This window comes from Penicillium cinerascens, assembly GCF_028974065.1.
Source record: "Penicillium cinerascens strain IBT 15544 chromosome Unknown contig_6_segment0_segment0, whole genome shotgun sequence".
Lineage (NCBI taxonomy): Eukaryota > Fungi > Ascomycota > Eurotiomycetes > Eurotiales > Aspergillaceae > Penicillium > Penicillium cinerascens.
Window position 1 is genome coordinate 501,955 of NW_026695295.1, and position 24,683 is coordinate 526,637.

At 53.1% G+C, this 24,683-nt stretch overlaps 11 protein-coding genes across 11 annotated transcripts; 9 read left to right on the plus strand and 2 right to left on the minus strand.

Annotated features, from left to right (window-relative positions):
• Nucleotides 1-138: 138 nt before the first annotated feature.
• On the minus strand, nucleotides 139-467 carry N7498_006186 (protein PET117; the record flags this gene model as incomplete). The annotated part of the gene is made up of 2 exons (XM_058453248.1): nucleotides 139-312; nucleotides 372-467. 2 exons carry the CDS (start codon nucleotides 465-467, stop codon nucleotides 139-141), a joined length of 270 nt encoding a protein of 89 aa, XP_058307439.1.
• Nucleotides 468-693: 226 nt separating this feature from the next.
• Nucleotides 694-1,373, plus strand: N7498_006187 (uncharacterized protein; the record flags this gene model as incomplete). Its single annotated transcript, XM_058453249.1, has 6 exons — nucleotides 694-696; nucleotides 761-799; nucleotides 853-886; nucleotides 951-959; nucleotides 1,018-1,118; nucleotides 1,206-1,373. 6 exons carry the CDS (start codon nucleotides 694-696, stop codon nucleotides 1,371-1,373), a joined length of 354 nt encoding a protein of 117 aa, XP_058307440.1.
• A 433-nt stretch (nucleotides 1,374-1,806) lies between these two features.
• On the plus strand, nucleotides 1,807-3,182 carry N7498_006188 (triglyceride lipase; the record flags this gene model as incomplete). The annotated part of the gene is made up of 7 exons (XM_058453250.1): nucleotides 1,807-1,993; nucleotides 2,052-2,302; nucleotides 2,400-2,493; nucleotides 2,546-2,584; nucleotides 2,642-2,771; nucleotides 2,825-3,096; nucleotides 3,157-3,182. 7 exons carry the CDS (start codon nucleotides 1,807-1,809, stop codon nucleotides 3,180-3,182), a joined length of 999 nt encoding a protein of 332 aa, XP_058307441.1.
• Nucleotides 3,183-4,207: 1,025 nt separating this feature from the next.
• Nucleotides 4,208-6,214, plus strand: N7498_006189 (arrestin (or S-antigen), N-terminal domain protein; the record flags this gene model as incomplete). The annotated part of the gene is made up of 5 exons (XM_058453251.1): nucleotides 4,208-4,420; nucleotides 4,471-4,584; nucleotides 4,636-4,848; nucleotides 4,901-5,464; nucleotides 5,525-6,214. The coding sequence occupies 5 exons, from the start codon at nucleotides 4,208-4,210 to the stop codon at nucleotides 6,212-6,214; spliced, it is 1,794 nt and encodes a 597-aa protein (XP_058307442.1).
• An 858-nt stretch (nucleotides 6,215-7,072) lies between these two features.
• On the plus strand, nucleotides 7,073-11,014 carry N7498_006190 (uncharacterized protein; the record flags this gene model as incomplete). Its single annotated transcript, XM_058453252.1, has 3 exons — nucleotides 7,073-7,416; nucleotides 7,498-9,810; nucleotides 9,859-11,014. 3 exons carry the CDS (start codon nucleotides 7,073-7,075, stop codon nucleotides 11,012-11,014), a joined length of 3,813 nt encoding a protein of 1,270 aa, XP_058307443.1.
• Nucleotides 11,015-11,709: 695 nt separating this feature from the next.
• On the plus strand, nucleotides 11,710-13,484 carry nfr1 (putative AIF-like mitochondrial oxidoreductase (Nfrl); the record flags this gene model as incomplete). Its single annotated transcript, XM_058453253.1, has 3 exons — nucleotides 11,710-11,932; nucleotides 12,005-12,197; nucleotides 12,263-13,484. 3 exons carry the CDS (start codon nucleotides 11,710-11,712, stop codon nucleotides 13,482-13,484), a joined length of 1,638 nt encoding a protein of 545 aa, XP_058307444.1.
• A 126-nt stretch (nucleotides 13,485-13,610) lies between these two features.
• N7498_006192 (DNA-directed RNA polymerase I subunit RPA43) lies at nucleotides 13,611-14,795 on the minus strand (the record flags this gene model as incomplete). Its single annotated transcript, XM_058453254.1, has 1 exon — nucleotides 13,611-14,795. The coding sequence occupies one exon, from the start codon at nucleotides 14,793-14,795 to the stop codon at nucleotides 13,611-13,613; it is 1,185 nt and encodes a 394-aa protein (XP_058307445.1).
• Nucleotides 14,796-15,015: 220 nt separating this feature from the next.
• Nucleotides 15,016-16,188, plus strand: N7498_006193 (J domain-containing protein; the record flags this gene model as incomplete). Its single annotated transcript, XM_058453255.1, has 3 exons — nucleotides 15,016-15,060; nucleotides 15,116-15,640; nucleotides 15,694-16,188. The coding sequence occupies 3 exons, from the start codon at nucleotides 15,016-15,018 to the stop codon at nucleotides 16,186-16,188; spliced, it is 1,065 nt and encodes a 354-aa protein (XP_058307446.1).
• A 962-nt stretch (nucleotides 16,189-17,150) lies between these two features.
• On the plus strand, nucleotides 17,151-18,010 carry N7498_006194 (uncharacterized protein; the record flags this gene model as incomplete). Its single annotated transcript, XM_058453256.1, has 2 exons — nucleotides 17,151-17,551; nucleotides 17,602-18,010. 2 exons carry the CDS (start codon nucleotides 17,151-17,153, stop codon nucleotides 18,008-18,010), a joined length of 810 nt encoding a protein of 269 aa, XP_058307447.1.
• An 867-nt stretch (nucleotides 18,011-18,877) lies between these two features.
• N7498_006195 (uncharacterized protein) lies at nucleotides 18,878-21,170 on the plus strand (the record flags this gene model as incomplete). Its single annotated transcript, XM_058453257.1, has 6 exons — nucleotides 18,878-19,665; nucleotides 19,720-19,946; nucleotides 19,994-20,124; nucleotides 20,179-20,425; nucleotides 20,473-20,976; nucleotides 21,040-21,170. The coding sequence occupies 6 exons, from the start codon at nucleotides 18,878-18,880 to the stop codon at nucleotides 21,168-21,170; spliced, it is 2,028 nt and encodes a 675-aa protein (XP_058307448.1).
• A 631-nt stretch (nucleotides 21,171-21,801) lies between these two features.
• Nucleotides 21,802-24,416, plus strand: N7498_006196 (uncharacterized protein; the record flags this gene model as incomplete). Its single annotated transcript, XM_058453258.1, has 2 exons — nucleotides 21,802-21,981; nucleotides 22,317-24,416. The coding sequence occupies 2 exons, from the start codon at nucleotides 21,802-21,804 to the stop codon at nucleotides 24,414-24,416; spliced, it is 2,280 nt and encodes a 759-aa protein (XP_058307449.1).
• Between the last annotated feature and the right edge of the window lie 267 nt (nucleotides 24,417-24,683).

Sequence of the window (24,683 nt, forward strand, 5' to 3'; positions counted from 1 at the left end):
CAGTTAGCAAATAATCGGCGAAAAGACCTTTGTTGGTCCCGAGGATGGATCAGCCCACCAAATATGCATTCCGGCAGCCCAGTCGACCACACGGACAAGGAGCCAGCTCTCACAAGCTTAAGTCCCATATCATTATCCCTAATTATTCCCTCCTGGACTATTCCCTGCTGGATTCTGATTGTCCGTGATAGCCGTGACGGTCTGGAGCTTAAGGTATTCCTCTTCGAGTCGTTTCTGCATCTCAAATTCGGCCTGGCGTTCTTGCCGCACGCGTTGCTTTTCCATATCGCGCTCAACACCTCTGTGCATAGCCTGTCACACATCGAACCATTAGCAAACTAACACCAAAGAACCAGAATCCCGGTACATACCGCCCTGTCGTTTTCTTGTGCCCAGTGCACGAAATAGATAATGCCCGCAGTGCCCAGCCCAGTGGCTGCCAGGGTCAACTTTGATGCGCGAGACATGGCAAAAGACACAGTCCAACACAGTGGAATTAGGCAATTGAATGAAGAATCGCAGGTCGAAAATGCGCGTGGATTATCGGGTTATCGATGCGGTCGGTGGTGGCAGAATAGCCCCACCGCCCTGGGGGGGGTCATGCGTGGCTGATCGAGCTCGAGCTCCGACCTCTCTTCACATCCCATTCTTTCCCCACGTTTCATCACACTTTAAGAGGGTTCTCGAGCAAACATGGTGAGATTGCTGTCGTGCAGGACTCCAGGTTGTGTTTCAGTCGCTAATATCCTAGGTTGTCCAGTCGGCTCAGAACTCCGCGGGTATTCAAACCCTCCTCGACGTACGTCTGATGGGTGATGCGGTATGCTCAGTTGGTACTAATTCAGACTGTAGGCAGAGAGAGAGGCACAGAAGATTGTTCAGCAAGGTATGCGTCATGCGATTCCCCTGTTGTCTGGCTTGGACCGTTACTGATACTCGATCATCTACAGCGCGCGAATGTACGAGATTACGATTCCCCGACCACCCGAATACATGACCTAACGTGATTTATGACAGACCGCACCAAGCGGATAAGGGACGCCAAGGCCGAGGCTCAGAAGGAGATTGAGGAGTACCGCAACCAGAAGGAAGAAGAATACAAGAAGTTCGAGGCTGAGGTGAGACACCGCTCCCCGGAGGATCAAAAACGATATTCCTGGAATGCTGTCCCTCTTGAGAACGGTCTCGCTGACATGATTTCCCAGCACTCGAGCGGATTCAAGAAGGCCGAAGACGATGCGAACGTGGAAGCCGAGCAGAAGCTGAAGGAGATTCAGGCTGCTGGCAAGAAGCAGGGCGACAAGGTGGTATCGGACCTGATCAAGGCTACGACCGACGTGAAGCCCGATGTGCCTGAGAAGATTGCGGCATAGAGTTGACTATTTCGTTTTCTGCTTTTTTTTCGGCTGTCACTAGAAAGATGCGCTTTCGTGGCTGCTCAGCGATATCCATTGTTTCGGAAATATAACTTTCATTTGGGAGGCTATTACATAGAACAGAGTCCACATGCATTGGCGTGATTGAGGTGTACACGTAGGAATCGTAACCTAGAACTGTAGTCCATTTCCGAACCTTGAGCTCACGTCTGGAACAAATCGGTTCTTTGCTGATTACGAAGAATTCCATCAATAATTTTATAACACTTTACAACGGCGCCGAGTTATTTCTCCACCGCATGGCGAAATCATAGAGGTATAGATCGACCCAACACTGCTGATGCCCCGGGATTGGGAGCCTGAGGCATCCAATAGATGTTCCCTCTGCGTCATTCTGTGACGCTACAACCACGTTGCGCATATCAAGACCATGGGATATGCAGGTGCTGTCCCAAGAATAAGCAGGAAATCGGTAAATAGTCACCTCATATCACCGCTCACAACACGTCAAGCCTTCCACGCTACTCCGCGGAACCCCAAGCCCATCCTCGAGCCGCGTCTAGAGGATCATGGCCGAGTTATCCGCGACGAATACTCCGTGCTTCGAGACAACTATGGTCCGTATTGAAATTTGATCGCATCTAGCTCCTTTGACTCTGCTCACAGTTTCTATAGCTGCCCCTAAACACCCCGTCGTCCTTGCTCATGGCCTCCTCGGCTTCGATGAACTGCGCCTAGCTGGTCGGTTCCTCCCCAGCGTGCAATATTGGCGTGGAATTAGAGAGGCACTTTCAACGCGAGGTGTCGAAGTGATTACAGCATCTGTGCCTGCATCGGCGACGATAGAGGAGCGCGCAGAGGAATTGGCGCGTGATATTGAAATCGGGGCGCGGGGCAGAGATGTCAATATCATTGCACATAGCATGGTAAGTATTCTTATAGCTCCGATTCATGCTACACAATATTAACAGATAATTAGGGGTAAGATGTCATGGCCAAAACCCTCAATTCAAGATCTGACAGAGGACTAGTGGTCTTGATTCCCGATACATGATCAGCAGACTCCGTCCACAGTTTAAGGTGTTGTCGTTGACCACCATTGCAACTCCCCATCGAGGTTTGCCGGCCCTGGTTAACTGCAAACCATCCATTTGCTGACGATAGGATAGGGTCGTCCGTGGCGGATTACGTCTTGGACCAGATTGGAGGTTTGTCGATATCCCTAAAAAACCATGTTTTCGGAATGAAGACTTACGAATATCCAGCCGACCGTCTACCTCAAATCTACTACACGCTCAACCGGATGAAGGTCGAAACAGGTGCATTCTCCCAACTAACCAGGAAATACATGTCCGAGACCTTCAATCCCAACACACCCGATGTGGACGACGTTCGGTGCGTACCGGTAGTGTCATCGCTATGTCTCTACTAACAGCATTGGTAAACAGATACTTTTCTTACGGTGCAACAGTGCAGCCAAGTATCTGGTCTCTCTTCCGGCTCTCCCACAAAATCCTAGCCCAGATGGAGGGCCCCAATGATGGCTTGGTCAGCGTGGCGAGTAGTCGATGGGGAGGTGACGAGGGTTACAAGGGGACGCTTATGGGTGTCAGTCATCTTGATCTGATTAATTGGACAAATCGGTTGAAATGGATGGCCGGGGATTTGATGGGGCATCCGCGCAAGTTTAACGCTATTGCGTTTTATTTGGATATTGCAGGTAAGAGAGGCGATACTCCAGGGCTGGTTTGAGGTGTGTTGGCTGACATCGTGACACTAGATATGTTGTCGAAGGAGGGTCTTTGATAGTTGACCGGTTGTTGAGATACCCAGTATTATCTTTTGTACTTTTAGCCAGATTCTGTTTGATGTATATATTTGCGCATAAACGGTCTTGCATTTCTTGGCATTCATTACCTAGGTACTTTGGCTGTTAAGCCCTGGTAAGGTCAAATAGATCTTTGACGACGACGATATCGGACAATGGACAATTTATGCGCACAGAATAGAGTATGCAAATAGGCTCCACTCGACATGTCGGCTGTCGGCGATCACAATGGAGCAAAGATCGTCCGGCACAGACCAGATTTTGTTTACCCCGTTGAGAGGCGGGAACAAAACGTCGACTGATCTATGTTTCCACCACAGTTATACGTCATCTTCTATATCTAGGGATTACTTATTTTAGGGCGGGGCGCAATTGCACCTGCCATAGGTGCCGGCCAAGGAACGAAGGAACGAACCAACGATGAGATGGAAATTCTGGTGCCTGGAGAGACTGCCGTATCGTCAGCCGAGGGTTTCGGATTTAATTTCTTCAAGTAGGGCTGAAATCAGGATTCTCTAATGAGAAATAAATAATAGAATTTAGATAGAATACGCACTCTTTCCATCGAACATTTGAGGCTATATTCTTTTTTTTTTAGAGAGGGGTGATCGGGATCTAGGATCTACTTGAACCGAGATCGTGAGACATTCTGTGTTTTATTTTTCGCGTTACCAGGGACCAGGCTCTTGAGTCCAAGGAAGCAAGTGTGGCTGAGTGCATTGAGGCGCAGCTTTCACTCTTATAAACTTGAGTTGTTGTGGCTCACTGTTTCATACAAAGAGGGTCGTGGGGGGATCAGTTGATCGGCCCGAAAAAAACGTCATTCTGGTTCCTCTCGCATTTAATCCGCATTCCTCCCTCATCAAACATCGCGTCAGCTCCCGACACCCTTCCCTCGCCAAACACGCCTCCAGAGGGCTTGAGCACCGTCGCGACCAGCTCAGAGGCTCAGCTTGACCGATCGGAGGGAATACGGAGTCCGGGGCCCCGGGCGCTCGCCGCTATGTCCGCGACAATCGTGCTGGACAGCCAGCACACCCACTACACAAATCTCGATTTCCTTTCGGGCAAGGTCATCTTACATTTACCTACCGAAGCCGCCATTGGAGGTATCCAGGTCAAGCTGGAGGGCGAGAGCCGTACCAGGCTGTCTGGTCCTCGCAACCCACTCAATGTGAACTCGGAGAAGAAGCGCACGGAGCTGGAGGTGCACAAGGTAAGAAACAAGGGTGGATAGTCTGCTTAGATAGCTGCTGACCAGTACAGATCCTTTACAAAGTTGAAACCGTTTTCCCCACGGCGGCGGTCATGCAATCCGGATCGCCCGCATCCTCCTACACTTTCGCGTCGGGATCATATGAATATCCTTTCCAGTTCAAGGTCAATCCGCCCTTACAACGTGCTTCAAGGCAGAAGCTAACATCCGCCTAGTTTCCTTTCAACAATGCGTGCAACCCAAGCAACAGCATGCTCACCAATCTCAACTTCAGTGGGCTGAAGGTGGAAATGGCCCGCGATAGCAATCGCCATGTCAAAAAGACCCTTCCTCCTACCTTCGGCGGTTTCCCTGGTATGGCCGACATCAAGTACTTTGTGAAGGCTACGGTTATCAGGCCACAATTCTACAAAGAGAACATTCGAGCAGTGGGTATTAATTCAATCGCAGTATATGTCACCTGGCTAATGAATCCTACAGATTGTGCCATTAAACTTCCTCCCCATTGAGCCGCCTCGGGCAGGAAACCCCAACGAGGAAACATATGCTCGACGCCAACATCAGTTCTCCAAGTTTCAGGAAAGCCGGAAGAAGAGTATTTTCTCAAAAGGGACTAATCCGTTCCGAGATTCCTCGGAGCCTCCGCGTGTGTCTGTGGACGCTCGACTCCCGAATCCTTCTATCCTCACATGCAACGAACCTGTTCCGCTCCGTCTCATGGCCAAAAAGCTAACAGAGTCGTCGGACATTATCTTCCTTGAAATGCTGCAAATCGAGCTGATCTCTACTACCAAGATTCTGGCGCATGATCTTACTCGGAATGAGAGTGGCTCTTGGGTCATTATGAGTCGCAGTAACTTGGGAATACCACTGGGCAAGCCAGAAGATCCTGCGGGTACTGAATGGAATATCGACCCGAAGTTGTGGGGCAATCTGCCTCTACCTAACTCCGTGGCTCCGTCGTTTGAAACCTGCAATATTGAAAGAGCCTACGAGTTGGAGGTGCGAGTTGGCATCACCCACGGCACTGCTAGCAACATGAAGGTACGCTTTGATCAGCCACTCTCACAGCCACTCTCACTTACAATGTACTGACGTTTTTAGCCCCAACTCATTGTCCTTCCCTTGCGGATGCCAGTCAAGGTCTACTCTGGTATCGCTCCCCCCCAGGCCCTCCTGGATGCCCTAGCCGCCTCAGCACCACAACCATCTCCCTCCAAACCAACCGGACAAAAGTTCCCCACGGCCACAGACAGCAGACCTACCATACCACCACGGCCATCCGGAATTCCAGTATCAGCGGAGTCCGGAGCCGCGTATGATGACGCACCTCCCAGTTATGAGGACACAATGGCAGAAAATTTAAGCCCGGTGGATGGACCACGCCGCGAGTATCACCCACCAGACGCCAGCACAGTGGAATCTGGAACTGATGCCAAATCCCCAGTCCAAATGGAAAGGGTCCGTGAGGGCGGGCGCGGCGCAGAAGGTTCCGCGCTCCCCCGTGAAGACCGCCGCTCGTCCTCCGAATCCTTTGACATGCTGCCCACCACTCCGCCTGAATCTATTTCCGGATCGCCTCCCGCTTCGCCCGTACGACGCCCTCAAAGTACCATGAAGGTACCCCGGAACCCCGCGGAAGAGGAAAGCCCGCCGCAGTACCAACAAGTCGCGGATAAGCAGCTCCAGACTCCGAGTGTGAACCGCCGGCCTTCAAATACCAATATGCGTTCAATGAACCTGGGCGTGCCTAATCGGAAACCCGTTCCTCGGAGCGCAGACAGACGATCCTGATATCTGCTTCGTGGCTATTTACACGGTTCTTGCCTGGAGCTGGAGAGCACAGACAAGCTGCAATTCCCTCGAGTGATCAAGCTCAAAACACCCAATTAGGCGAATATTGCGCACAAAGTACCACATCATCTTTGCGGTCGATTGTATCCTTATACCCCTCCTCAATGATATCTTTAGAGCCTATAATTTGGTCATCGGGCTTTTGCGTTCGAGCATCACACTCTCAGCAGTAACTACATAATACATTGTGAGAGGCAATCTTACATTCTACTCAATCTCCCTCCCAGTCTTAAAAACTCGTATGCGACTTTTTGAGTGCTGTTTTCCAGATGAACTATTATCTGGCCAGGCAACTTTGATTTTCCCCCTTGGTGTGTATTATCCTCTGCCGTAAGGAGTCAAGTCACGGGTTGACATAGTGACAAAGATGCTGAAAAGGGATACCGAGGAAGATGCCCGTAAAAAGGTCTAGACAAAGTCTCCAGAATACGGTGAGAATAAATGATCAGAAAGAGCTATAGATCGTGTTGTGTCGATCAGTGGCGCCTAAGGCCACCATCCAAAAGAGGTTAGTGCCTGCTCCACGCCGAGCTCAGTTCTTCGGAGCTGCACGAGGCAGTTTCTCGATTTCCCCACGTCCATGCACCTCGTATGGTACTCCCCACGATCTTTTCTCATATCTCGGAACACTAGACATCTTTTGCGCGCCTCTGTTGTGCGCGATTCCTCCACAACATCCCGCACACCGCTGCTTTCAAAGAAGCTGCAAAACGTCGCGCTCAAACCATCGACAATTTCTCAAACTGAATACCACCTCCACTTTCTTGCCTCGATGATCTAGCGCACGTCCCCGGCACCATGCGCCTTCACCTAGTCATATCGCGGCACGGCTTACCGGTCACGCGCATTCTGTGGACCACCTCCTCCTCCTCTGCGGAATATGGAGTCCATGGCGCTGCATCGGCGGCCGCGATAGCTTCGACTCGCGCACCGAACATTGCCTTTGCGAACGGTGGATACACAGTCGCACAATTACTAGAAGATGTGAATGAGGTCGTGCCGCTGGAGACGGAACCCAGTATGTTCGACCCGGAGTTCGGTGGTCAGTGGGGATTGGAGGATTACGTGGTTGAGGTGGGCGGATCAGAGTGTCTTCACTTCATGGAGGTCGATGGATTGCTTCGCGAGGGAGATGAGGTTGTGTACGTGCCCCTGATTCAACGCGTCTGGCGCGTTTTTTTGTTTGACATGAATGGGACAAGTTACTAACGTTCGCATTGCAGTATTCGAGCTCTTCAATTATCAGATCTCCGGGCACGCCGACTGTGCGGTCGACATCAGATTACGGCTGAGGGCAAGCATCTCATTGATGGCGTTGCATTCGGGTCTCCGTTCCTGAAGCGCGGTACTTCCTCTCGACCTGCGATTACTATTCCTCCTAGAAAGAAGCGTCGCACTGCTTTCTCCTCTGGCTGGGACTTTGGGCCTGATTCTACACTCCACTATGAGGGTGCCCACGATAATTCCAATGCCGATGAAGAGGGTGACGGGGAGTGGCTGCCACCGGGCGACACTGGCTTTGGAAAGGAGCTCTCCATTATACCGGCGGATCATGAAGTATCCGACATGGGGACTGTCATCAGGCATCACGTCGATCATTCAGATGGTTCAGACAGCGAAATAGACGCCTCTGACCTTGATCCTGAAGAGGACGATCTGGATACTGAGCTCAAGGCTTTGAAGGCGGATTTCGAGGAGCCCGAGTCCCAATTTATTGACATCAGAAAACAGGCGCAAGTGCCTACTGGCCCTGCATTGCGCTCTAGTCTGATTGCCAAGAGGCCCTCGTCTGCGGACAAGAGACCAAACTCCTCGGAATCAATAGTGGGAGCCTCGTCTCTTTCCAGCAAGCGGTCTCGCGGGGATGACTCTTCTCCAAAAGTCTCAAAGGCTGTGAGATTCAATGGAGGCCAATACGCACCTGAAGCTTTGGGATCTCAACCCCTGCAGCCTGACGAAGATTTTGCTGAAACCTCCGACTCCGAGTCAGACTCCCCGTCCTCGAGTGACTCCAGCGACTCGAGCGACTCTTCATCTGAGGAAGAAGACTCATCTGATGAAGATGTGCCGACAGTCAACGGAGCAGCCATCAAACCAGCCACCAGAGCGGAACGCTCCCCGTCCAGCTCTGAAGACGATTCCAGCTCCGACTCCAGTTCCGATTCGAGCTCCGAAGACGAAGAAGCTTCCCCACCCCCAGCTAAATCGAACCACGTTCCCATTGTGAACCCTCCTGGCCGTGGCTCTGTGCGGACCAAAAAGAGCAACCATCGCTACAAGCTCCGCCGCCGTCTTTCTAAGCTGAAGGAAATCGGCCTGCTGCCTGCTGAAGCAGATTTCGCCGCCTTGCATGAATGGGAGGAGGCAAATGGAGGCTGGCACTTCCCCGATGAGTCCAGTGTCATGTCAACAACAACGACCAAGGCACAAAAGCAGGACCAAGAGCAGCTGGATTTTGAGGCAAGGCGGCAGAAACTACTCCGGGATCTCGCTTCTGGTGGCGTTGATGTGGATGAGACTTCTGAAAAGGAAAATGTCCCACCTAATAAATCAGTCGCCGCAGAAGAGGCTGTGCCTGATGAAGCTGATGAAGCTGACGAACCCCCTGAGGTGGAGCCTTCAACTCGACGCAAACTTGACATCGCCAGTTCCAAGCGATTGCTCTTCGGATCCTTGGGAGTGCGCACTCCTAAAAACAAGGAAGAGGAAGAGGCGATGCGACGAAAACTAGCTGCTCAAGCTAGCACTGTCCATTCCCGACGTCAAACCGCAGAGAAGCAACCCGTTGAAGAAGAGGAGAGTGACTCAGATGTAGACTGGGAAAACAAGCTGGTCATCAAAGCTACCGAGTGTATTTACGATGATATCGAGCTGAGTTCACCACCATTCCCCTTCGAGAACCGCTGGGACGCAGATGCGGATGCGATCATTAGACAGCGGAATGGCTGGGGAAAGAAGCGAAAGAGAAAGCAGAGAATCCAGGTTTACCAGGAAAATGAAGACCAGGAAGAGTATGAAGAACCGAACTATGAATGGCCCGCCTACGAGGAGGGTATGGAACTCAACTATGACGAGGAAGAGCTTGCATTCGCTGAGAACAAAATCACTGGTCCTTCCGACGACTTTCCCACACTTCCTGCGGATCCGAGTTCTGTTCCAGATTTGGTCGAATCCGAAACAAAGGTCGGAGCAATCATCGCATTCCGACAGCTGGACATGTCCAAAGCGACAAACTGGCAGCCCCGAATGTCCGAATACCGAGTTGCCGAAGTTCACGATGTCTTGGATAATGGGATGATCAATGTGCGACTAGCGGTGCGCGACCGACGACCAAAGGCAGAGCCAGTTGACCCGGAGGACGACGGGCCCCGAGTATACGACAAATTCGAAATGCCAGGATTCGAGGACGACGAGGAAGAAGATGATGGCTATCGCGAACTTGCATTTGCAGAACTCAGCGATTCAAAGCTTCTGCGGCCGGCGCCAGCAGTCATTGACGGCGATGGCGTGGACAAAGACGCGCAAGAAGGTAGCTTGTCAGTGAACTGAAATCGGTTTGTTTTCATGCGCTTACCCGTTCCAAGTGTCTCTGTAGTCGAGGACTCCATGCCGAATGCCCAGATTCTCGCTATCGATCCGGCGGATATGGATCTCGATGAAACCACGTTCGTCACCCTCGTGACCGCAGCTAGTCAGATTGGTTCGCCAGCGAGATCGGATGTGCCATCTGTTCAGATACCCGGTAGCGTGCGGCTTCCACAAACGCAAGGCCATGATGCAGACGATGAAAACAGTGACACCCATGCCGTGCCCTCTCCTTCGTTCTCTGGGTTCCATTCGGCGTTCTCGTCTCCTGGAGCCAGGCTAGGCGGCCGTTTCGACGGCCTGATTGAAGAAACGAATCTTGATGGCCACACTCTGATTGAAGAACCGTCCGCTTTCACTCTGATCGAGGAACCATCCGCTCTGGATAATTCCAACCAGGACCACTTAGCCCTGTCCTTCTTATCTGTCAACCAATTCGTCTCCGATCAACCGTCTGAAAGCCAACATCAAGATCGCCAAGTCGTTGACGAGTCGCTTCTGGCTGCGAATGGATCTGGCGGCAATGACTCGCTGCTGTCTGTAGTGCCTCCCCAAGAAAACAGCCTCTCCGGAAAGTCGAGGCCCGCTCGCAGCCCCATTACACGGAGCCCGAGCGGACAAAAAGCAAACACACCCAAGGGCACGGCCTCCTGGGAGAAACTTCTGGACATGCTGAGAACAGGAAACCCAGAGCTGGACAACACGGATCAAGATAAGGATGACGAAATGAACGAGGACAACGAAGACAACGACAGCCTGGTCCATAGCGAGCAGAGTCTCCGTCTATCACAGCCATCTCCTCCATCCAGCTCGCGCTCTTCACGCAAGCCGCCTACTAGTGCCCAGCGACCGCAGTCCCCAAAATCCAACCCAGAGCCATCTGAAACACCGGCGGGTTCTACGCGCTCCAAGAAACCCGTTGCTTCTCCCCCGCCCAATGGCTCACAACTATCAGAAATTATTGATCTGACGTCCAGTCCATCGGCAGGACCCAGCCAGCCGAGCCGAATTGCAAGGAGCGACAATTCTGACCGGGTATCCAACGCAGACACTCGTCTGTCGACGGACACGATGCAGCGCGTGGAAGTGAGCATCAGTCCGGCGACGAGCAAGGCCAGCAAGAAGAGCAAGAAGCGATCGTCGCGAAAGTTCTAATCATTCTATGTTCTAAGGCATAAAGCCTACATGTATCTACTAGTCATTCTTTTGTATCTATGAGAGGCGTCAAGGCCGGATATCACACATAGCATCGACCACCAAATATGGACGTTCATTATCTGACACAATCTGCAAGCTGTACTACATCATCACTTTATGTCCAAAGTACCTAGCTGTATCAGGGTAATAGCTGCATAGCTTGTTAGCGACCAAGCAAAAGGCAGGATTCGGTGACAAAAGCTGCCCTCCGATTGGCCCATGCCGCTCTCACCGTGATGTCACCGAACTATATCCCGCTTGCACGTTTAATCGCCTTGGGTATTCGTACTTGGTATGCATTACCTGTCCAATTCCTTAAATAGTGCTACCTCCGTCCCCTGCTAGCCATGCAATTGACCTCAATGCCCCTCTCACTCCCCCGCTCCCTGCCACGTCCACGTCTACGCTCATCACCAATCACTACAAGTGTTTCACGAGTCCGGACCTGTCGGTGTGGCTGTCGCTCAGCAAGTGCATGCTCGTGTTCCTGCTGTGTTCATTTCCCAGCTTCCAGATCCATTCCCGGGGGTTTAAATCCCAGTGCACGTCCCCAAGCTAGAGCTCTTCACATCCCAAGCTTCACGCGCCCAACAACAGCCCAAAGCTTATTAAGACTACACCTCCTTTCAAATCCCCAAAGAACCATTTCCACAATGTCCCAAGAGTATAAACTAAAAGACATCTCCTCCCTGGCCTCCGTCTCCCCTTATGAGAAGCGCGAGGTCGAGGTCGAAGGTATCGAAGATGGAAAGGTCCTCCTGTTAAACCACGACGGACAAGTCCACGCCCTCAGCCCGCGCTGCACGCACTACGGTGCGCCCCTCAAGAACGGCGTGGTCACGCCGGATGGCCGGCTTACATGTCCCTGGCATGGCGGTATGTCCCTTCCATTACCTACGTCGGTGTATATCTTGGGGAAACAAGAACGGAAATGCTAATTGTATAAAGCATGTTTCAAAATCTCATCCGGCGACGTCGAAGACGCACCAGCCTTGAATGCGCTGAACAAATTCGACGTTTTTGAAAAGAACGGCGCCGTCTACATCCGCGCCACCGAAAACGATATCAAATCCGGACAGCGGGACCCTGTTCTAAAGTGTGCTGCCTCCAAGGCCGAGGAGAAAGTCGTCGTCATTGGAGGGTTCGTTCTCCATCCCTCCATCCGTTCCCGTTTCCTTATAAAGGAACCTCACTAACACAAAACAGAGGAAGCGGCACCATCAGCACCGTCCAAACCCTCCGCGAACTCAAATATCCCGGCTCAATAACCATAATCTCCACCGAGTCCGACTACGTAATCGACCGTACAAAACTCTCGAAAGCCCTCATCCCCGACGCTTCCAAGATCCTCTGGCGTCCAAAGGAATGGTACGAGCAAGCTTCCATCGACAAGGTCGTCGATGAAGTGACATCCGTCGATTTCAAGAATAAATCCGTCTCGACGAAATCGGGAACCAAGTTCCCGTATACGAAACTCGTTCTTGCGACGGGCGGTATACCCCGAAACCTCCCACTTCCGGGATTCAAAGAGCTGGGCAACATCTTCACGTTGCGCACCGTCGAAGATGTCCAGAAGATTCTGGGCGCCCTGGGCGACTCCAAGCGCAAGGTGGTTGTGATAGGAAGTTCATTCATCGGAATGGAAGTGGGCAACGCGCTCAGATCCAAGGAGCACGATGTGACGATCGTCGGCATGGAGAACGCGCCCATGGAACGAGTCATGGGCGCGGACGTCGGGCGGATCTTCCAGCGCAATCTTGAGAAGAACGGTGTTGTGTTCAAGCTCTCTGCGTCCGTTGAGAAAGCCACGCCGTCCGACGATGGGAAGACCGTTGGCGCGGTTCATTTGAAAGATGGATCCGTGCTGCAGGCCGATGTCGTCGTTCTGGGCGTTGGAGTCCGTCCGGCGACGGATTTCCTGGGTGATGCTATCAAGCTTGAGAAGGACGGGTCTGTCGCGACGGATTCGCACTTCCTGATTCCTGAATCCGAGGATGTCTTTGCTATCGGTGATATAGCCACGTTTCCCTATAACGGGCCTGGAGGGAATGGGGCCCCGGTGCGGATTGAGCATTGGAATGTAGCGCAGAACTCGGGGCGGGCCGTTGCGAAGGCGATTGTGCATGCGCAGCGGGCGCCTGTGAGGTCTGCGTCGGTGAAGCAGTTTATTCCGATTTTCTGGAGTGCGTTGGGCGCACAGTTGAGGTATTGTGGGAATACGGTGAATGGGTTTGATGATGTTGTTTTGAGGCAGCCGGAGGAGACCAAGTTTACGGCGTTTTATACCAAGGGGGAGACTGTCGTGGCGGTTGCTACGATGGGGATGGACCCGGTTATGAGCAAGTGTGCGGAGCTGATGAGGGGTGGGAAAATGGTGTCGAAGAAGGAGGTGAAGGACGGAGTCGATGTTTTGCAAGTCGGTGTTTAGTTGGATATGTTGGAGTAATGGATAGCTCAAGCATTGATTGCATGTACACGTTTGGCATTGAAAATGAAACTCTTTTGCCCGGAACGCCCGCCGAGAATGAAATGTATGAAGGACATGTATACAGCTCTATTTCTCCTTCTTCTCCTTCTTTGACTTGGACTTCTTTTCTTTCTTCTCTTTCTTCTCTTTCTTCTCCTTCTTCTCTCTCTTCTCTCTCTTCTCTTTCTTCTCTGTCTTCTCCTCCGGCTCGATCTCCACAACCGAGACCTCTTGCGCAGCCGGTGTCGCCGAGATGGGAATCACCCGAGTGGTCTTCTTGGTCGGAGAAGAAAGGAACGATGGAGGCAATGACTGGCCCTGGTTCTCAGCCTGTACAAGCTTCTCCTCTTCCTCCGGGGTGAGCATCGTCCCCTCGATACTCAGGAACCCGCGGTCCCGTTCCGAGCCTGGGATGATATCTACGTCGACAACGCGGAACCGAACATTGCCCCGCACGCGGTGCCCAGATACAGACTGGAAGTGGCCTGTGGATGCCTCGCCTTCGTCTTCGCCGTCAATGTCCAGATCGCCTGCAGCCACTGGGGCGGGCTGGAAGAGTTCCTTGGCGGAGTCGAAGCCCGGTGGTGCGCGCCCGGTAGCGGACTCATCGTCTGTAGTTGCGTTTGCTGAGGTCTCGGTTTCTTCGGCTTCTTCGCCGGGTGGTACCCACCGCCAGTTTGTGGGGAGGCGTTTGCGTTCAATGCCGACGGAGAACAGGTTGAAGACGACTGCGCCCAAAAAGCCCTCGGATTGGACGTTCACCCAGCCTTCGAGGCTCTGGCCTCGTCTGGGGCGGAAGATTAGGAAGGTTGCTGTCAGGTAGACGTACAGCACGCCGTACTCGTCGGCGGTTTTGGCGAGCGTCAGAGGCTGCGGGTTCGGGTCAGATGAGTTGCGGGGTTTAGATGAGGGCGGGTGGCTAGAAATTGAAGCGTTGGAATAAGCCATGACGATACCCTTCAGCGGGGGATAGTAGGTCAAGAGCAGCGGCGAGAGGTGCTCTGCCATCAGCGAAGCCAGCGCATGGGTGGGCGAGATGGAGATGGGCGACAACGGCAAGTACAGTGTAGCCGTGGCGAGAGAAAATGGGGACTCGGAATGTTCAGTCGAGGTCGATGTCGAGGCTGTCTTGCTGGATTTGTCTTTCTTGCTCTTCGTCTCGTCGGTCTGCTTGCGCTTCTTGGACGGTGATGCATCCTTGTTCTTTGATTTGCGCTTGCGCTCGTCGGTCGCCCGGGGTGAGGTGTCAATTTCCATTGCGTCGACAGCCATGGCGCAATTGGGGCTCCGCAGAGCTGTAAATTATGGTGGATGGTTGATCTTTTTTATGGTTCGAAGACTTCGAGAAACTTTTTTTCTTCTTCATTTTGCGCAGAGAAGGGAAGGCGGTGGAGGCGGGCGGTGACGCAGTTTAACCGCCCCGGTTTTGGGGGCGAGCATCAGCCAGCTTGGCCTCAAAGAATCTGGGATTGGTGATTCCATTCTCACAGTCATGGCCTCGGTGCTCCATTATCTCGGGTGGGCTGTCCTGCCTAATGTATGTGAAACCCTCGATGTGGACGTGTTTCTTTGTATACTGACAACCGGTATAGTACGCAACGGCGCTTCTCCAGACTGTTTACTATGGCATTACTGTTCGCGCCGGCTCCCCTCGCCCTATGCCAGGAACCCCGCGTCATGATCTCCATCGTCGCCGTATCTTTATTTTCGTGGTCACGAGCTACCTCCTCTACACGCTGTACGAAACCTTCCACCAAGTGCAGGTTGCGGGAGACTTTTACCAAGCGCTGGGAGTATCACCATTCGCCGATGAGCGCACGATCAAGTCGAAGTTCCGCCGACTAGCCGCCCAGCATCACCCTGATAAGATCGGCCCGGACGGCGGCGCAGAGGTATACTTCATGTACCTGCGTCAAGCTCAGGAAACGCTCGCGAACCCAGTCAGGCGATTCGCGTACGACCGCTTCGGTCCCGACATGCTCAGCTGGGGTGAGCAAAAGACCATGGGCGACTTTATCACCGTGTCATTCACCCGGTCTCTTGTCCCGCATTACGTCGGTGGTTTCGTGACCATGCTGGTGCTGAACTGGCTGTGGTGGGCCAACTGGGGACGCTACGTGAGTGATGAGACCCGGATTTTTTTTTTGGACAGGCACTAACGGTTCTACAGTGGCGCTTCTATACCTTTGCCGCCATGCTAACCCTTGAACTCGCGCTTATCACCCACCCCCAGGCCGTGTTCATGCCCGCGACCTATCTTCCCACATGGCTACGGGCCTGGATGCCAGAGCCGGCCTTCCACCTTCTCCCCTTCCAGACATTAACTCTGGCCCGTCGCGCCTCCATTCTACTACACATCTTCATCTCCCAGATCGCTCCGCCAAGCGCCCGCGCACCCGGCGGTGGAGACAAGATCTCGCCGCAGACCATGCAGCGAATGGGCCAGCTGGTAGTAGCAACGCGCCAGGCAGATCTCGAGGCAACGCGGGTGCTGCAGGTCGGCCTGGCGCCGTTCCGCGGTGATCGCGAGAGCGTGTCTGCGCTGCGTCGCGGCATGAAAGAGGGGCTGATTTTGGGCGGAGTGCGCTCGAGTGCCGAGGTGCAACGCGCCGTCGCGCAGGTCGTGGAACGGCGCAAGATGGAAAGCCAGAGGAAAGTTGATTAGTGACGGGAGTCGCTTAGATGACCTTGTTGTAAATTAGACTTTGTACAGGACCAATACAGGACCATGATTCGATCAGCGGAGCACAGATTTCGGATGATCAAATCCGTTGATCTGTGGCGTATTACGGGTTGTAAGAGTCAGGCGTCAAAATATTCTCATCTCGCCTCTGGCCACGGTGGCGCCAGGTCGAGTCGGTCATCTGAAAGGTCTTGGTGACGGGGGTAAAACTGCAAGGCTCTTGAATAATACTGTACAGTCTTGGATCAGGCCATTGCGAAACTGTCCGGGACCACTAGCGAACCAATTTCGGGACTCGGCGGAGACAGGAATGAGATCCATCAATCGGGGGCGATCAGGAATGTGTTTGGCAGTACACACCGTGCCAAGTATATAGAATGGTTGATGCCTATGAATGATAAAGAAGAGATCCCAAAAGACGTGTCAAAGGAATGGATATTCAAAAAGTCCCCAAAAAGGTATCGAATACAAGTATAGAAACGGTGAAGCAAAAGTCGGGTTCCTTTGTCGCAGGCGTAACGGTACGGTAACCAGTCCCGTCCGTGGCCACCGACGGGCGTAAATACCGATACGGTAACAACGCGAGGCCTCACCACGACTCGCACCTCCTGTGTCTCTCTCAGAAGAACCTTCGCTATCCAGAAAATTAAACGAGATGCTATCCACTGCCGGGACACCCATCCCTTTCCCCCCTTCCCGCTTCCCTCCCTTTCCATCTCGACTCTTCCCCTCTCCCTCTCCCTCTCCCCCTCCCCCCATGATCCATCCAACCATCCAACACTTCAGCCTCGTGAACATTTGAAACTATCTACAGCTGAAAATAGCCTGGGCGGTGGAAGACCACGTCACGATCGCCGCCCCTACGGCTCATCATCCTCAATCCCTTCCGAGACTCTACCCATCGTCACATCTCCAAGGCCGACTTCGCGCCTCGCTCCGACATCATGCCTGCTGCCGGCTCTACCCCCAACGGTCGCTCCAAGGGCTCTAAAAATACACCCAGCTCCTTAGTGGTGACCCTTAAGCTGTCCCCGGACATGCTACAGTCCTTCATGGACAATGCCACCGACCGAAAGCCCTCGAATCTTTTCCCTCCCGGCAAGGGTCTCGAACGTTCCTCGCCGGCCTCGTCTACTGAAGTCCCGGCCGTTCGTCCTTCCTCTGCGGACAATGACTCCAACGCCGATGCGAACTCGACCCCGGCCGCCGGTGCAACTCCAGCCGCCGATACCCCGCGCCGGAAGGGTGTTCCGGGTCCTAAGCCTGGCAACAAGCGCGCAAACGGGCAGACCGAGCCCACCGCACGTGCTAGAGGTAGACCAGGGCCGAAGAAGAAGCCGCGACTGTAAGTCGTACCCAACGCAATATGAGCCGAATGACATTGACATATAACAGGGAAGAAGGTGCCGATGCTGCCAAGTTGCCGGCCGCAACTCGACTGGGACCAAAGGCCAACACCGGCGCTATCAATGCTGGACTGCGCGCCCTCGACCGTACCGGAGCTCCCTGCCGCAAGTGGGAACGCCAGCCTCTGAAGCTGAGAAGCTTCACTGGCGTTCTCTGGCAACTGCCTTCCTGGCGCGGCCACCACCTGGCCAAGTCTGAGTCCAGCGAGTCCAAGGTTGCTGCCCTTGAGAGCGGCGATAGCGACACGAAGGCCGGACTTACTGCTCCTGGTACCGACACCCTCAATGGCAGCAGTGCTGTTCCCAGCGAGAAGAGCAATTCCGGTGATGGAGATGTCACCCCCGTTCCATCGAACATTGTCGAGCCGTCGTCGCCCGCCATCGCTATGGCTGCTTAATGTGCATGAGGTTGTATATTAGACTCTTTCGTTTCTTTCTTTTTTTCGTTTCTTTCTTTTTTTCGTTTCTTTGTTTTTTTTTTCACTTTTCTGGATCATACCTTGTTTTGGCTCTGGGTTTTTATGAAATGGCGTCTTCTGGAAAGTGGATATGGCTACAGGTATGATGGCATGGTCTCGCATGTTGCCTGTCTGGCACAATTTGTTTTGTTTTGCTGCGCTGGGATTTTGGGCATTCTCTTGTATTATAATTCGGGATATCTTGGGATCGGATTCACTTTATTTTTTATCGGACTGGAAGACCTTTGCTGTGATAGGATCATAGCACATGCCAAACTTGTTCTGGTTTCTATACAATTTACCGAACTAGAGACCGAGGAAATATTGTAAATGGCCTTGGATATGTGGATGATCATAACTGTTGCTCGCGTACTTTGACTATCATACTAGCATGAATAGTGGCCACATAAAAAGATGTCAAAAATGACTGAAGGAATAAGCAGTGAATTTCAAGCCATTGTGAAGAGGCCGGACACATCGGGGAGGGATCCTCGTGACAACACTCTCCCTCCCCTCCTTTCCTAGCTTAACCCGGATATTTCCCCGCAGCCTTCAACGAGCCGTTACTATCTTTCTTTTTCCCTTGTTCATGCTACGCTAACTTCGGTCCCGACATCGAGCCCTCACCTCTGTTCGGGTGTTCGTGGCTGTTGCGGCCTTCGCTGCTTCCGGTCACCAGATGACCCGCTCGTCTCGCAACGTTAGCAAGAAGCCCTTCAGCAGAGAGAATTCATCTATTTTTGCAGATCAGTTTGGGTTGTGAAGCCATCCACGGTCATCGATTTGGGGTGGGCGTGACCCGCAGCCATGGCCGACGTTCCTTTCCCCGGTGGAGCTCGAGGAGCTCCAACATACGGCATCTCATCCGGCCAGCGCCGCTCCTCCTACGCCTCCGTCGTCTCGGGCACCGCTTTCTCTCCCCCAATCTCAAGCTCGTTCTCCCATCTGATCAACTCAAATCCCGTCTCTTCCTACCGGCCGCCCTCCCTGCCCGACGGCCGACTCCACCGGGTCCCGTCCGGCCTCGATGCCGATATGCAGCTCAACCCCGCCTGGAGATCCAACTCATCTCCTGATTCCCTGCCTTCATACTCCCGCAAGTATGCCAGCTACTTGCGCCCGATGGAGTTTAACTCGGGCTTCGGTTTGACCGATGGGCCGGCCTTCTTCACCCCCTCCTACCTCCGCAACTCCCGCTACATCTATCGCCTCGAAGCCGCCCATCGAGCTAAACATGCGGCCCAGCAGCGCGACGCCTCCTCTACAACTTCCACTTCGAATCCTCCCCTCTCTACCTCTTCCAGCAATGTCCACCTCCCCCGCATGGCCCCATCCCATCGTGGCATGACCTACGAGATCATCGAGAAGGAACCTCCGACCACCGCCGACCCCCTCTCACCGCTGCCGACCCAGTGGAGTTCATCGGACAAATACGCCGGTCTAGAGCTATCGAACGATTCTCTCGATGTGCGATACACGGGTCCCGTGCACAAACACGACCATGAAGCTGCGGCGCTAAGGGCTGATAACCCCATGCCGCCACAATGTGGTATATACTATTTTGAGATCAAGATTGAGTCCAAGCCGAAGGAAGGGTACGTTGTATGGTTTCGTGGTAATCTACGGCTTTATACTGATTGATGGTCTAGAATGATCGGCATTGGATTCTCCAGTACCAAAGCTTCGGTCGAGAGACTCCCGGGCTGGGAGCAGGAATCCTGGGCCTATCACGGTGATGATGGGAAGTCCTTTTTCGGCGAGAGTCAAGGACAAGGTCGTTCATATGGGCCGACGTTTGGCGTTGGAGATACCGTTGGATGTGGAGTAAATTTCTCCACGGGGTCAGCATTCTTTACTAAGAATGGGGTGTTCCTGGGTAAGAGCCCAATCAACTGCCAAGTGATGCAGAACTGACAGAACTAGGGAATGCTTTTCATGATTTGCGCAATGTGAAGCTGTATCCATCTGTCGGGATGAAGAAGCAACCGCCCGTACACTTGAAAGCGAACTTTGGACAGGAGCCATTCGTATTTGACATTGACGGCATGGTCAGGGTATGTGTCGCAGTATGTTTCAAATTGTGATGCGAGAGCCTAACGATTCTACAGCAAGAGAGAGCATCGATTCAATCAGAGATCAACAGCACGAGTACCGACAGCTTACAGCCAGGACTGGACGAGTCCACGCTCCTCCAGGAGCTAGTTGCCCAGTTTCTTGCCCACGATGGTTACGTGGAGACCGCGCGTGCATTCGCCGGAGAGGTAGCCACCGAGACCGCAGCGCTGCAGAATGGACAGCAGGAGCCGCTAAAGAAATACGAGGTGGAAGAAGACCGCGAAGCCATCCAACGTAACAGTAAGCTTGTCGTCCACTCGTGGCAGCTACAACGCTAACAAAACCAGAAATTCGCGCCGCAATCCTCGACGGTGATATCGACAAGGCCCTCAAGCACACAAAAGCATACTACGCCAACGTCCTCGAAGACTACCCTCAAATCCACTTCAAACTCCGCTGCCGCAAATTCCTCGAAGTGATGCGTCGATACAACGAGCTCTCCGCTCCCCACGTCTCCTCCAAAGGCCATTCCACATCCGCCGGTATCTCCGACGAGCACGCCGTCTTCGATCAGGAAATGGAACTCGACGACGGCTGGGCCGCAGATGGAATGGACACCGAGGAACCAGAGGCCACGGCGCAATTCAACGAGCTCCTGACCGAGGCAGTGCAGTACGGCCAGCAACTCCGCATGGACTACCCTTCTGACGAAAACGGCGGCGACAAGAAGATGCTCGATGATATTTTCTCACTCGTAGCTTACTCCGATCCCAAGCGCTCTGTGCACGGACATTATCTAGACCCCGCGGGGCGAGTGGCTGTAGCCGAGGAACTGAACTCGGCCATTTTAGGTTTGTCCCATTCCCCATTCCCCTCTTTGCCTGCTTTGACTCGTACTAATCTGATCTGTATAGTCTCCCTCGGGAAATCCTCCTCTGCAGCCTTGGAACGCCTGTACCAGCAAACGGAGGTCCTAGTAAACGAGATTAGCGAAGACGGCGGCGCTGGGGCGTTCATCAATGTTCGGAATGACGTTTTGCTTTGAGCTTTGAGATTTGAGAATTAATCTGGCGCTGGGCTTCGTTCTTATGGGTCTGGATCCATTTGACCCGTTTTGACTTTTTTTTTTTCTTTTTTCTGCGTGATAGCCAGAATGTTTGATTCGGTCGAGACCGCTCATGCCCATGCGTATGCTTCTATTACAGCGGTCCCTGGTCTTAGGAGAGAATAATATACCGGTCCCTTTATCTGATCGAATGGGTAAATTTAGGTACCTGAAGGGATGGATCCCATGCTGGTATGGGTATGGAATGCGCCCATTCTGCCCTCACCGGATAATTCCCCGATCGTTGCCAACTCTGTAATCAAAGAGGCTGGGATTCATATTTTCTTCTCTAAATTCTGTATTTTACTCTAACCCTCCTCCATCTCCCAATATAATCCAAAATAACCCAATATAACCTCATCGGGCAATCTGTGTACCCTTACATAATCAGGCACCGATTGGAGCCCATCTTACTCATCCATCAGCTGCCCGACTCCAAGGGAGCTTCTCCGCTCTGCCGTGCGACCTGTACACTGCATCCGCGCCAGTCAGTTAGAGAGATCCCTGTCGCTGGACAGCTCGCGGATGATCAGTTCCCTCCATCGCTCCCTGAAGGGGCCACATTCCAGACATGGATTCCCATCCGCATACCGAGGACCGGGACCTGTTCCCCAGCATTCCCACTCACTCCAGCGCACCCGCGTCTCTGCGTTGCTGCTGTGGCCGCCAGGACTGTGCACTGCTCGAGCATAATAACGTTGCGCTTGAGGGGTTGGAAAAGGATCTTGCAACGGCTGCAAGACTAGGTCAGGTACGTGATGGAGATTTTTCTTTTTATATGCATCTAGGGTCACATCTTATGGGTTGGTGATCGGCGGGAACACGGTGTGTGGTGAGGCTGGCTGAGGACTGCACGTTTGATTCATCATTTTTTTGGTCATTCCGGAGGTATTGCGAAGGCTTTTTTGGATTTCCCTCCTACTTTCATTCTACACTCATCTTAGGGGCCACCCATGACTTGCTCTCGTTCTATGGACTCGCCCGTCCTCATCCGCTGTTTTGGCGTTCGTCATGGCCTTGACTTTCTTCGATTACGCTCCCACGGGAGACTGTATCGGGTCCTCGTCGCTGACCTTTTCTTTACAGGCTCTTCTCCATCGTCATGAGAGTTACATGGCCGAGGCGGAAGAGGACCGCCAGCGGCTCGTGGATAGTGTTGATGCGCTAGAGCGCGAGAACCGCCAGGTTCAGGCTGACAATGCGCGTATTGTCGAGGAGAACCGCTCGCTGCTGGAGCAGCTGGATGGTCTGAATAAGGCTGTTGCTGAGTCCGATGAGCATGTTCAGGCCTTGACGCTTACACTGGAGACTACTCAGGCTGAGCTGCGCCGGTTGACTGTTGCTGCGTCTAGGGCTGCGGACCTGGAGGCGCAGTTGGTTCTTATGGAGACGGACCAGTCGAGGTTGCAGGACACTTTGTCTTCGGTGCAGGAAGATGAGAGATCGGCCGTGCAAAGGTGGAGGAATGCTGAGACTACGTTGCGTGATCTTAGTGATCAGGTTGAACGCATTGAAGCCGAAGCTCGGGAAGAGCGTGAACGACATGAAGAACTTGTCGAACGCATGGAGCGCAAGCGACTTGTGGAGCGGGAGCTGGATAATGCGGCTGGGCGTCTGAAGGGTGCTGCAGCTGCATCAGAGCTCGGCCGGAATCCAGGTACAAATGTGGTCTCACGCTTCGTCAAGGATATCTTGCAGGATAATGCGAACTTGCAGGTGGGGATAATGGAACTGCGAGAAATGCTCGAGAGTTCGAATAACGAGGTGCAAAACCTGCGTGATCAAGTCCTGTCTCACCAGCCGCTGGCCGGCATTGGTGAAGATGAAAACGCCGAGCCTTCTGCATCTACTACCCTGAGCGAGGAACTGGAGTCGAAAGAGCGTCGTGTGTCACAAGAATTTCACATCCACCACCATTATCATACCCCGACATCATCGAAAAAGGACAAAGCCACTCTCAACCGTCGCGTGAAGAAGAAACGACCTAATCTCGGAAGCCCTGCGCCTTTACACTCTGTCATGGGAACCCACTCTCCTCGACGCTCTATCCATCGCTCTCAATCCTCCGGCTCATCTATGAACACTATCCTGTCTCAAACATCCGTCTCAATCCCACCGCCATCTTCTTCCCGCCGCTGGTCGCTGCAAACACCCCCAGCAGACTCATTGGCAAGCTCTCCGCAATCCGCGTTCCGCGCATCATCTATATTTGACCGCATGGATCATGGGTCCGAATTCTCCCAACCTACCAGCCCCGGCAGCACCGTCTTCTCTTCTCCTCTGATGGCAGCACGCAACTTCAAAGGCTTCGACATGCCAATTCGGCCCATGGGAGGGCTCGATACCGAACCACCCGACGATTCATCCGGTCTTTTCAATGAAGATCAGTACGACCGACCAGCCTACCTCGATCTGTGCGATGGGGTTACTGCACACCCTGCCATCCCCGAAGAATCCGAGTCATCGCCATCAGGAGAATACTCCCAGTCTATTGCAGGGGACCCTCAGTCCGAAAATGTCTTCGACATGCAAATGCAATACGCACCTCTCCGAAAGTCTGCATCGCACGATAGTCTATTGTCCGTAGCAGGAATGGACATCCACACACCCACAACCCGCCACGCACGCATGGGCGATTGGCACCCCGGCATGCGCATCCCCCAACGCATGGTCTCTCCCTGCATCGCGCTTGTCTCGACCCCACCCGTCCTCTCAGCACCCATCATCACAGCAGACCGCGCAAAGGCACCCGATCAATCGTCTCGCTCGCTGCTAGCTTCCATGGCCGCAGGAAACAGCCTGGCCTCTGAATCCGCTTCCATCGGGTCGACAGATAGCACCAGCTCCACCGCAACCCCAGTCCCACGCAAGTCAGCCACTTTGGGCCGTCGCGTGGGAGGTTGGGTCCTTGGGCGTTGGGGCATGGCGCCTGTCTCATCAGATGGGAGCCAACCTCCACCTATCGAGTCACCAGCTGGCTCGGAAGCTCCAACGCCAACTCCGAATGCAGCTTCAACGCCGATTACAGCTTCAACGAATAGAAACCCCCCACCCCTCCACTTCAGGTTCCCAGGCGTGAACCAGAAAGGCCCCATAATGGGTCTCCGTCCTCCACCTCAACCCCCTATACGCATTCACCCGCAGGATGTAGACGAGGACCTCTTACGAGAAAGTCTCGCCGAGTGAAATTACCTGCACATTGAGGAACTGGCTACTATCCCAGTTCTGTCTCTTGGATATTCTCCCGCCCTATACCCTGCATTTAATCCCGATCTACAATGGTTTTTTTGGCATATAGTTGCGCGCGTGGTGTTTCTGATCTATGATACCCGAGACATTCCTTTTTTTCCCTTGTCATGTTCTTGTTGATTATACAATCATACAATCCTAATATATACATTTCTATCTTCATTTGCTATCGTAACTCCATGGTCTGTTACAAGTTATGCAAAA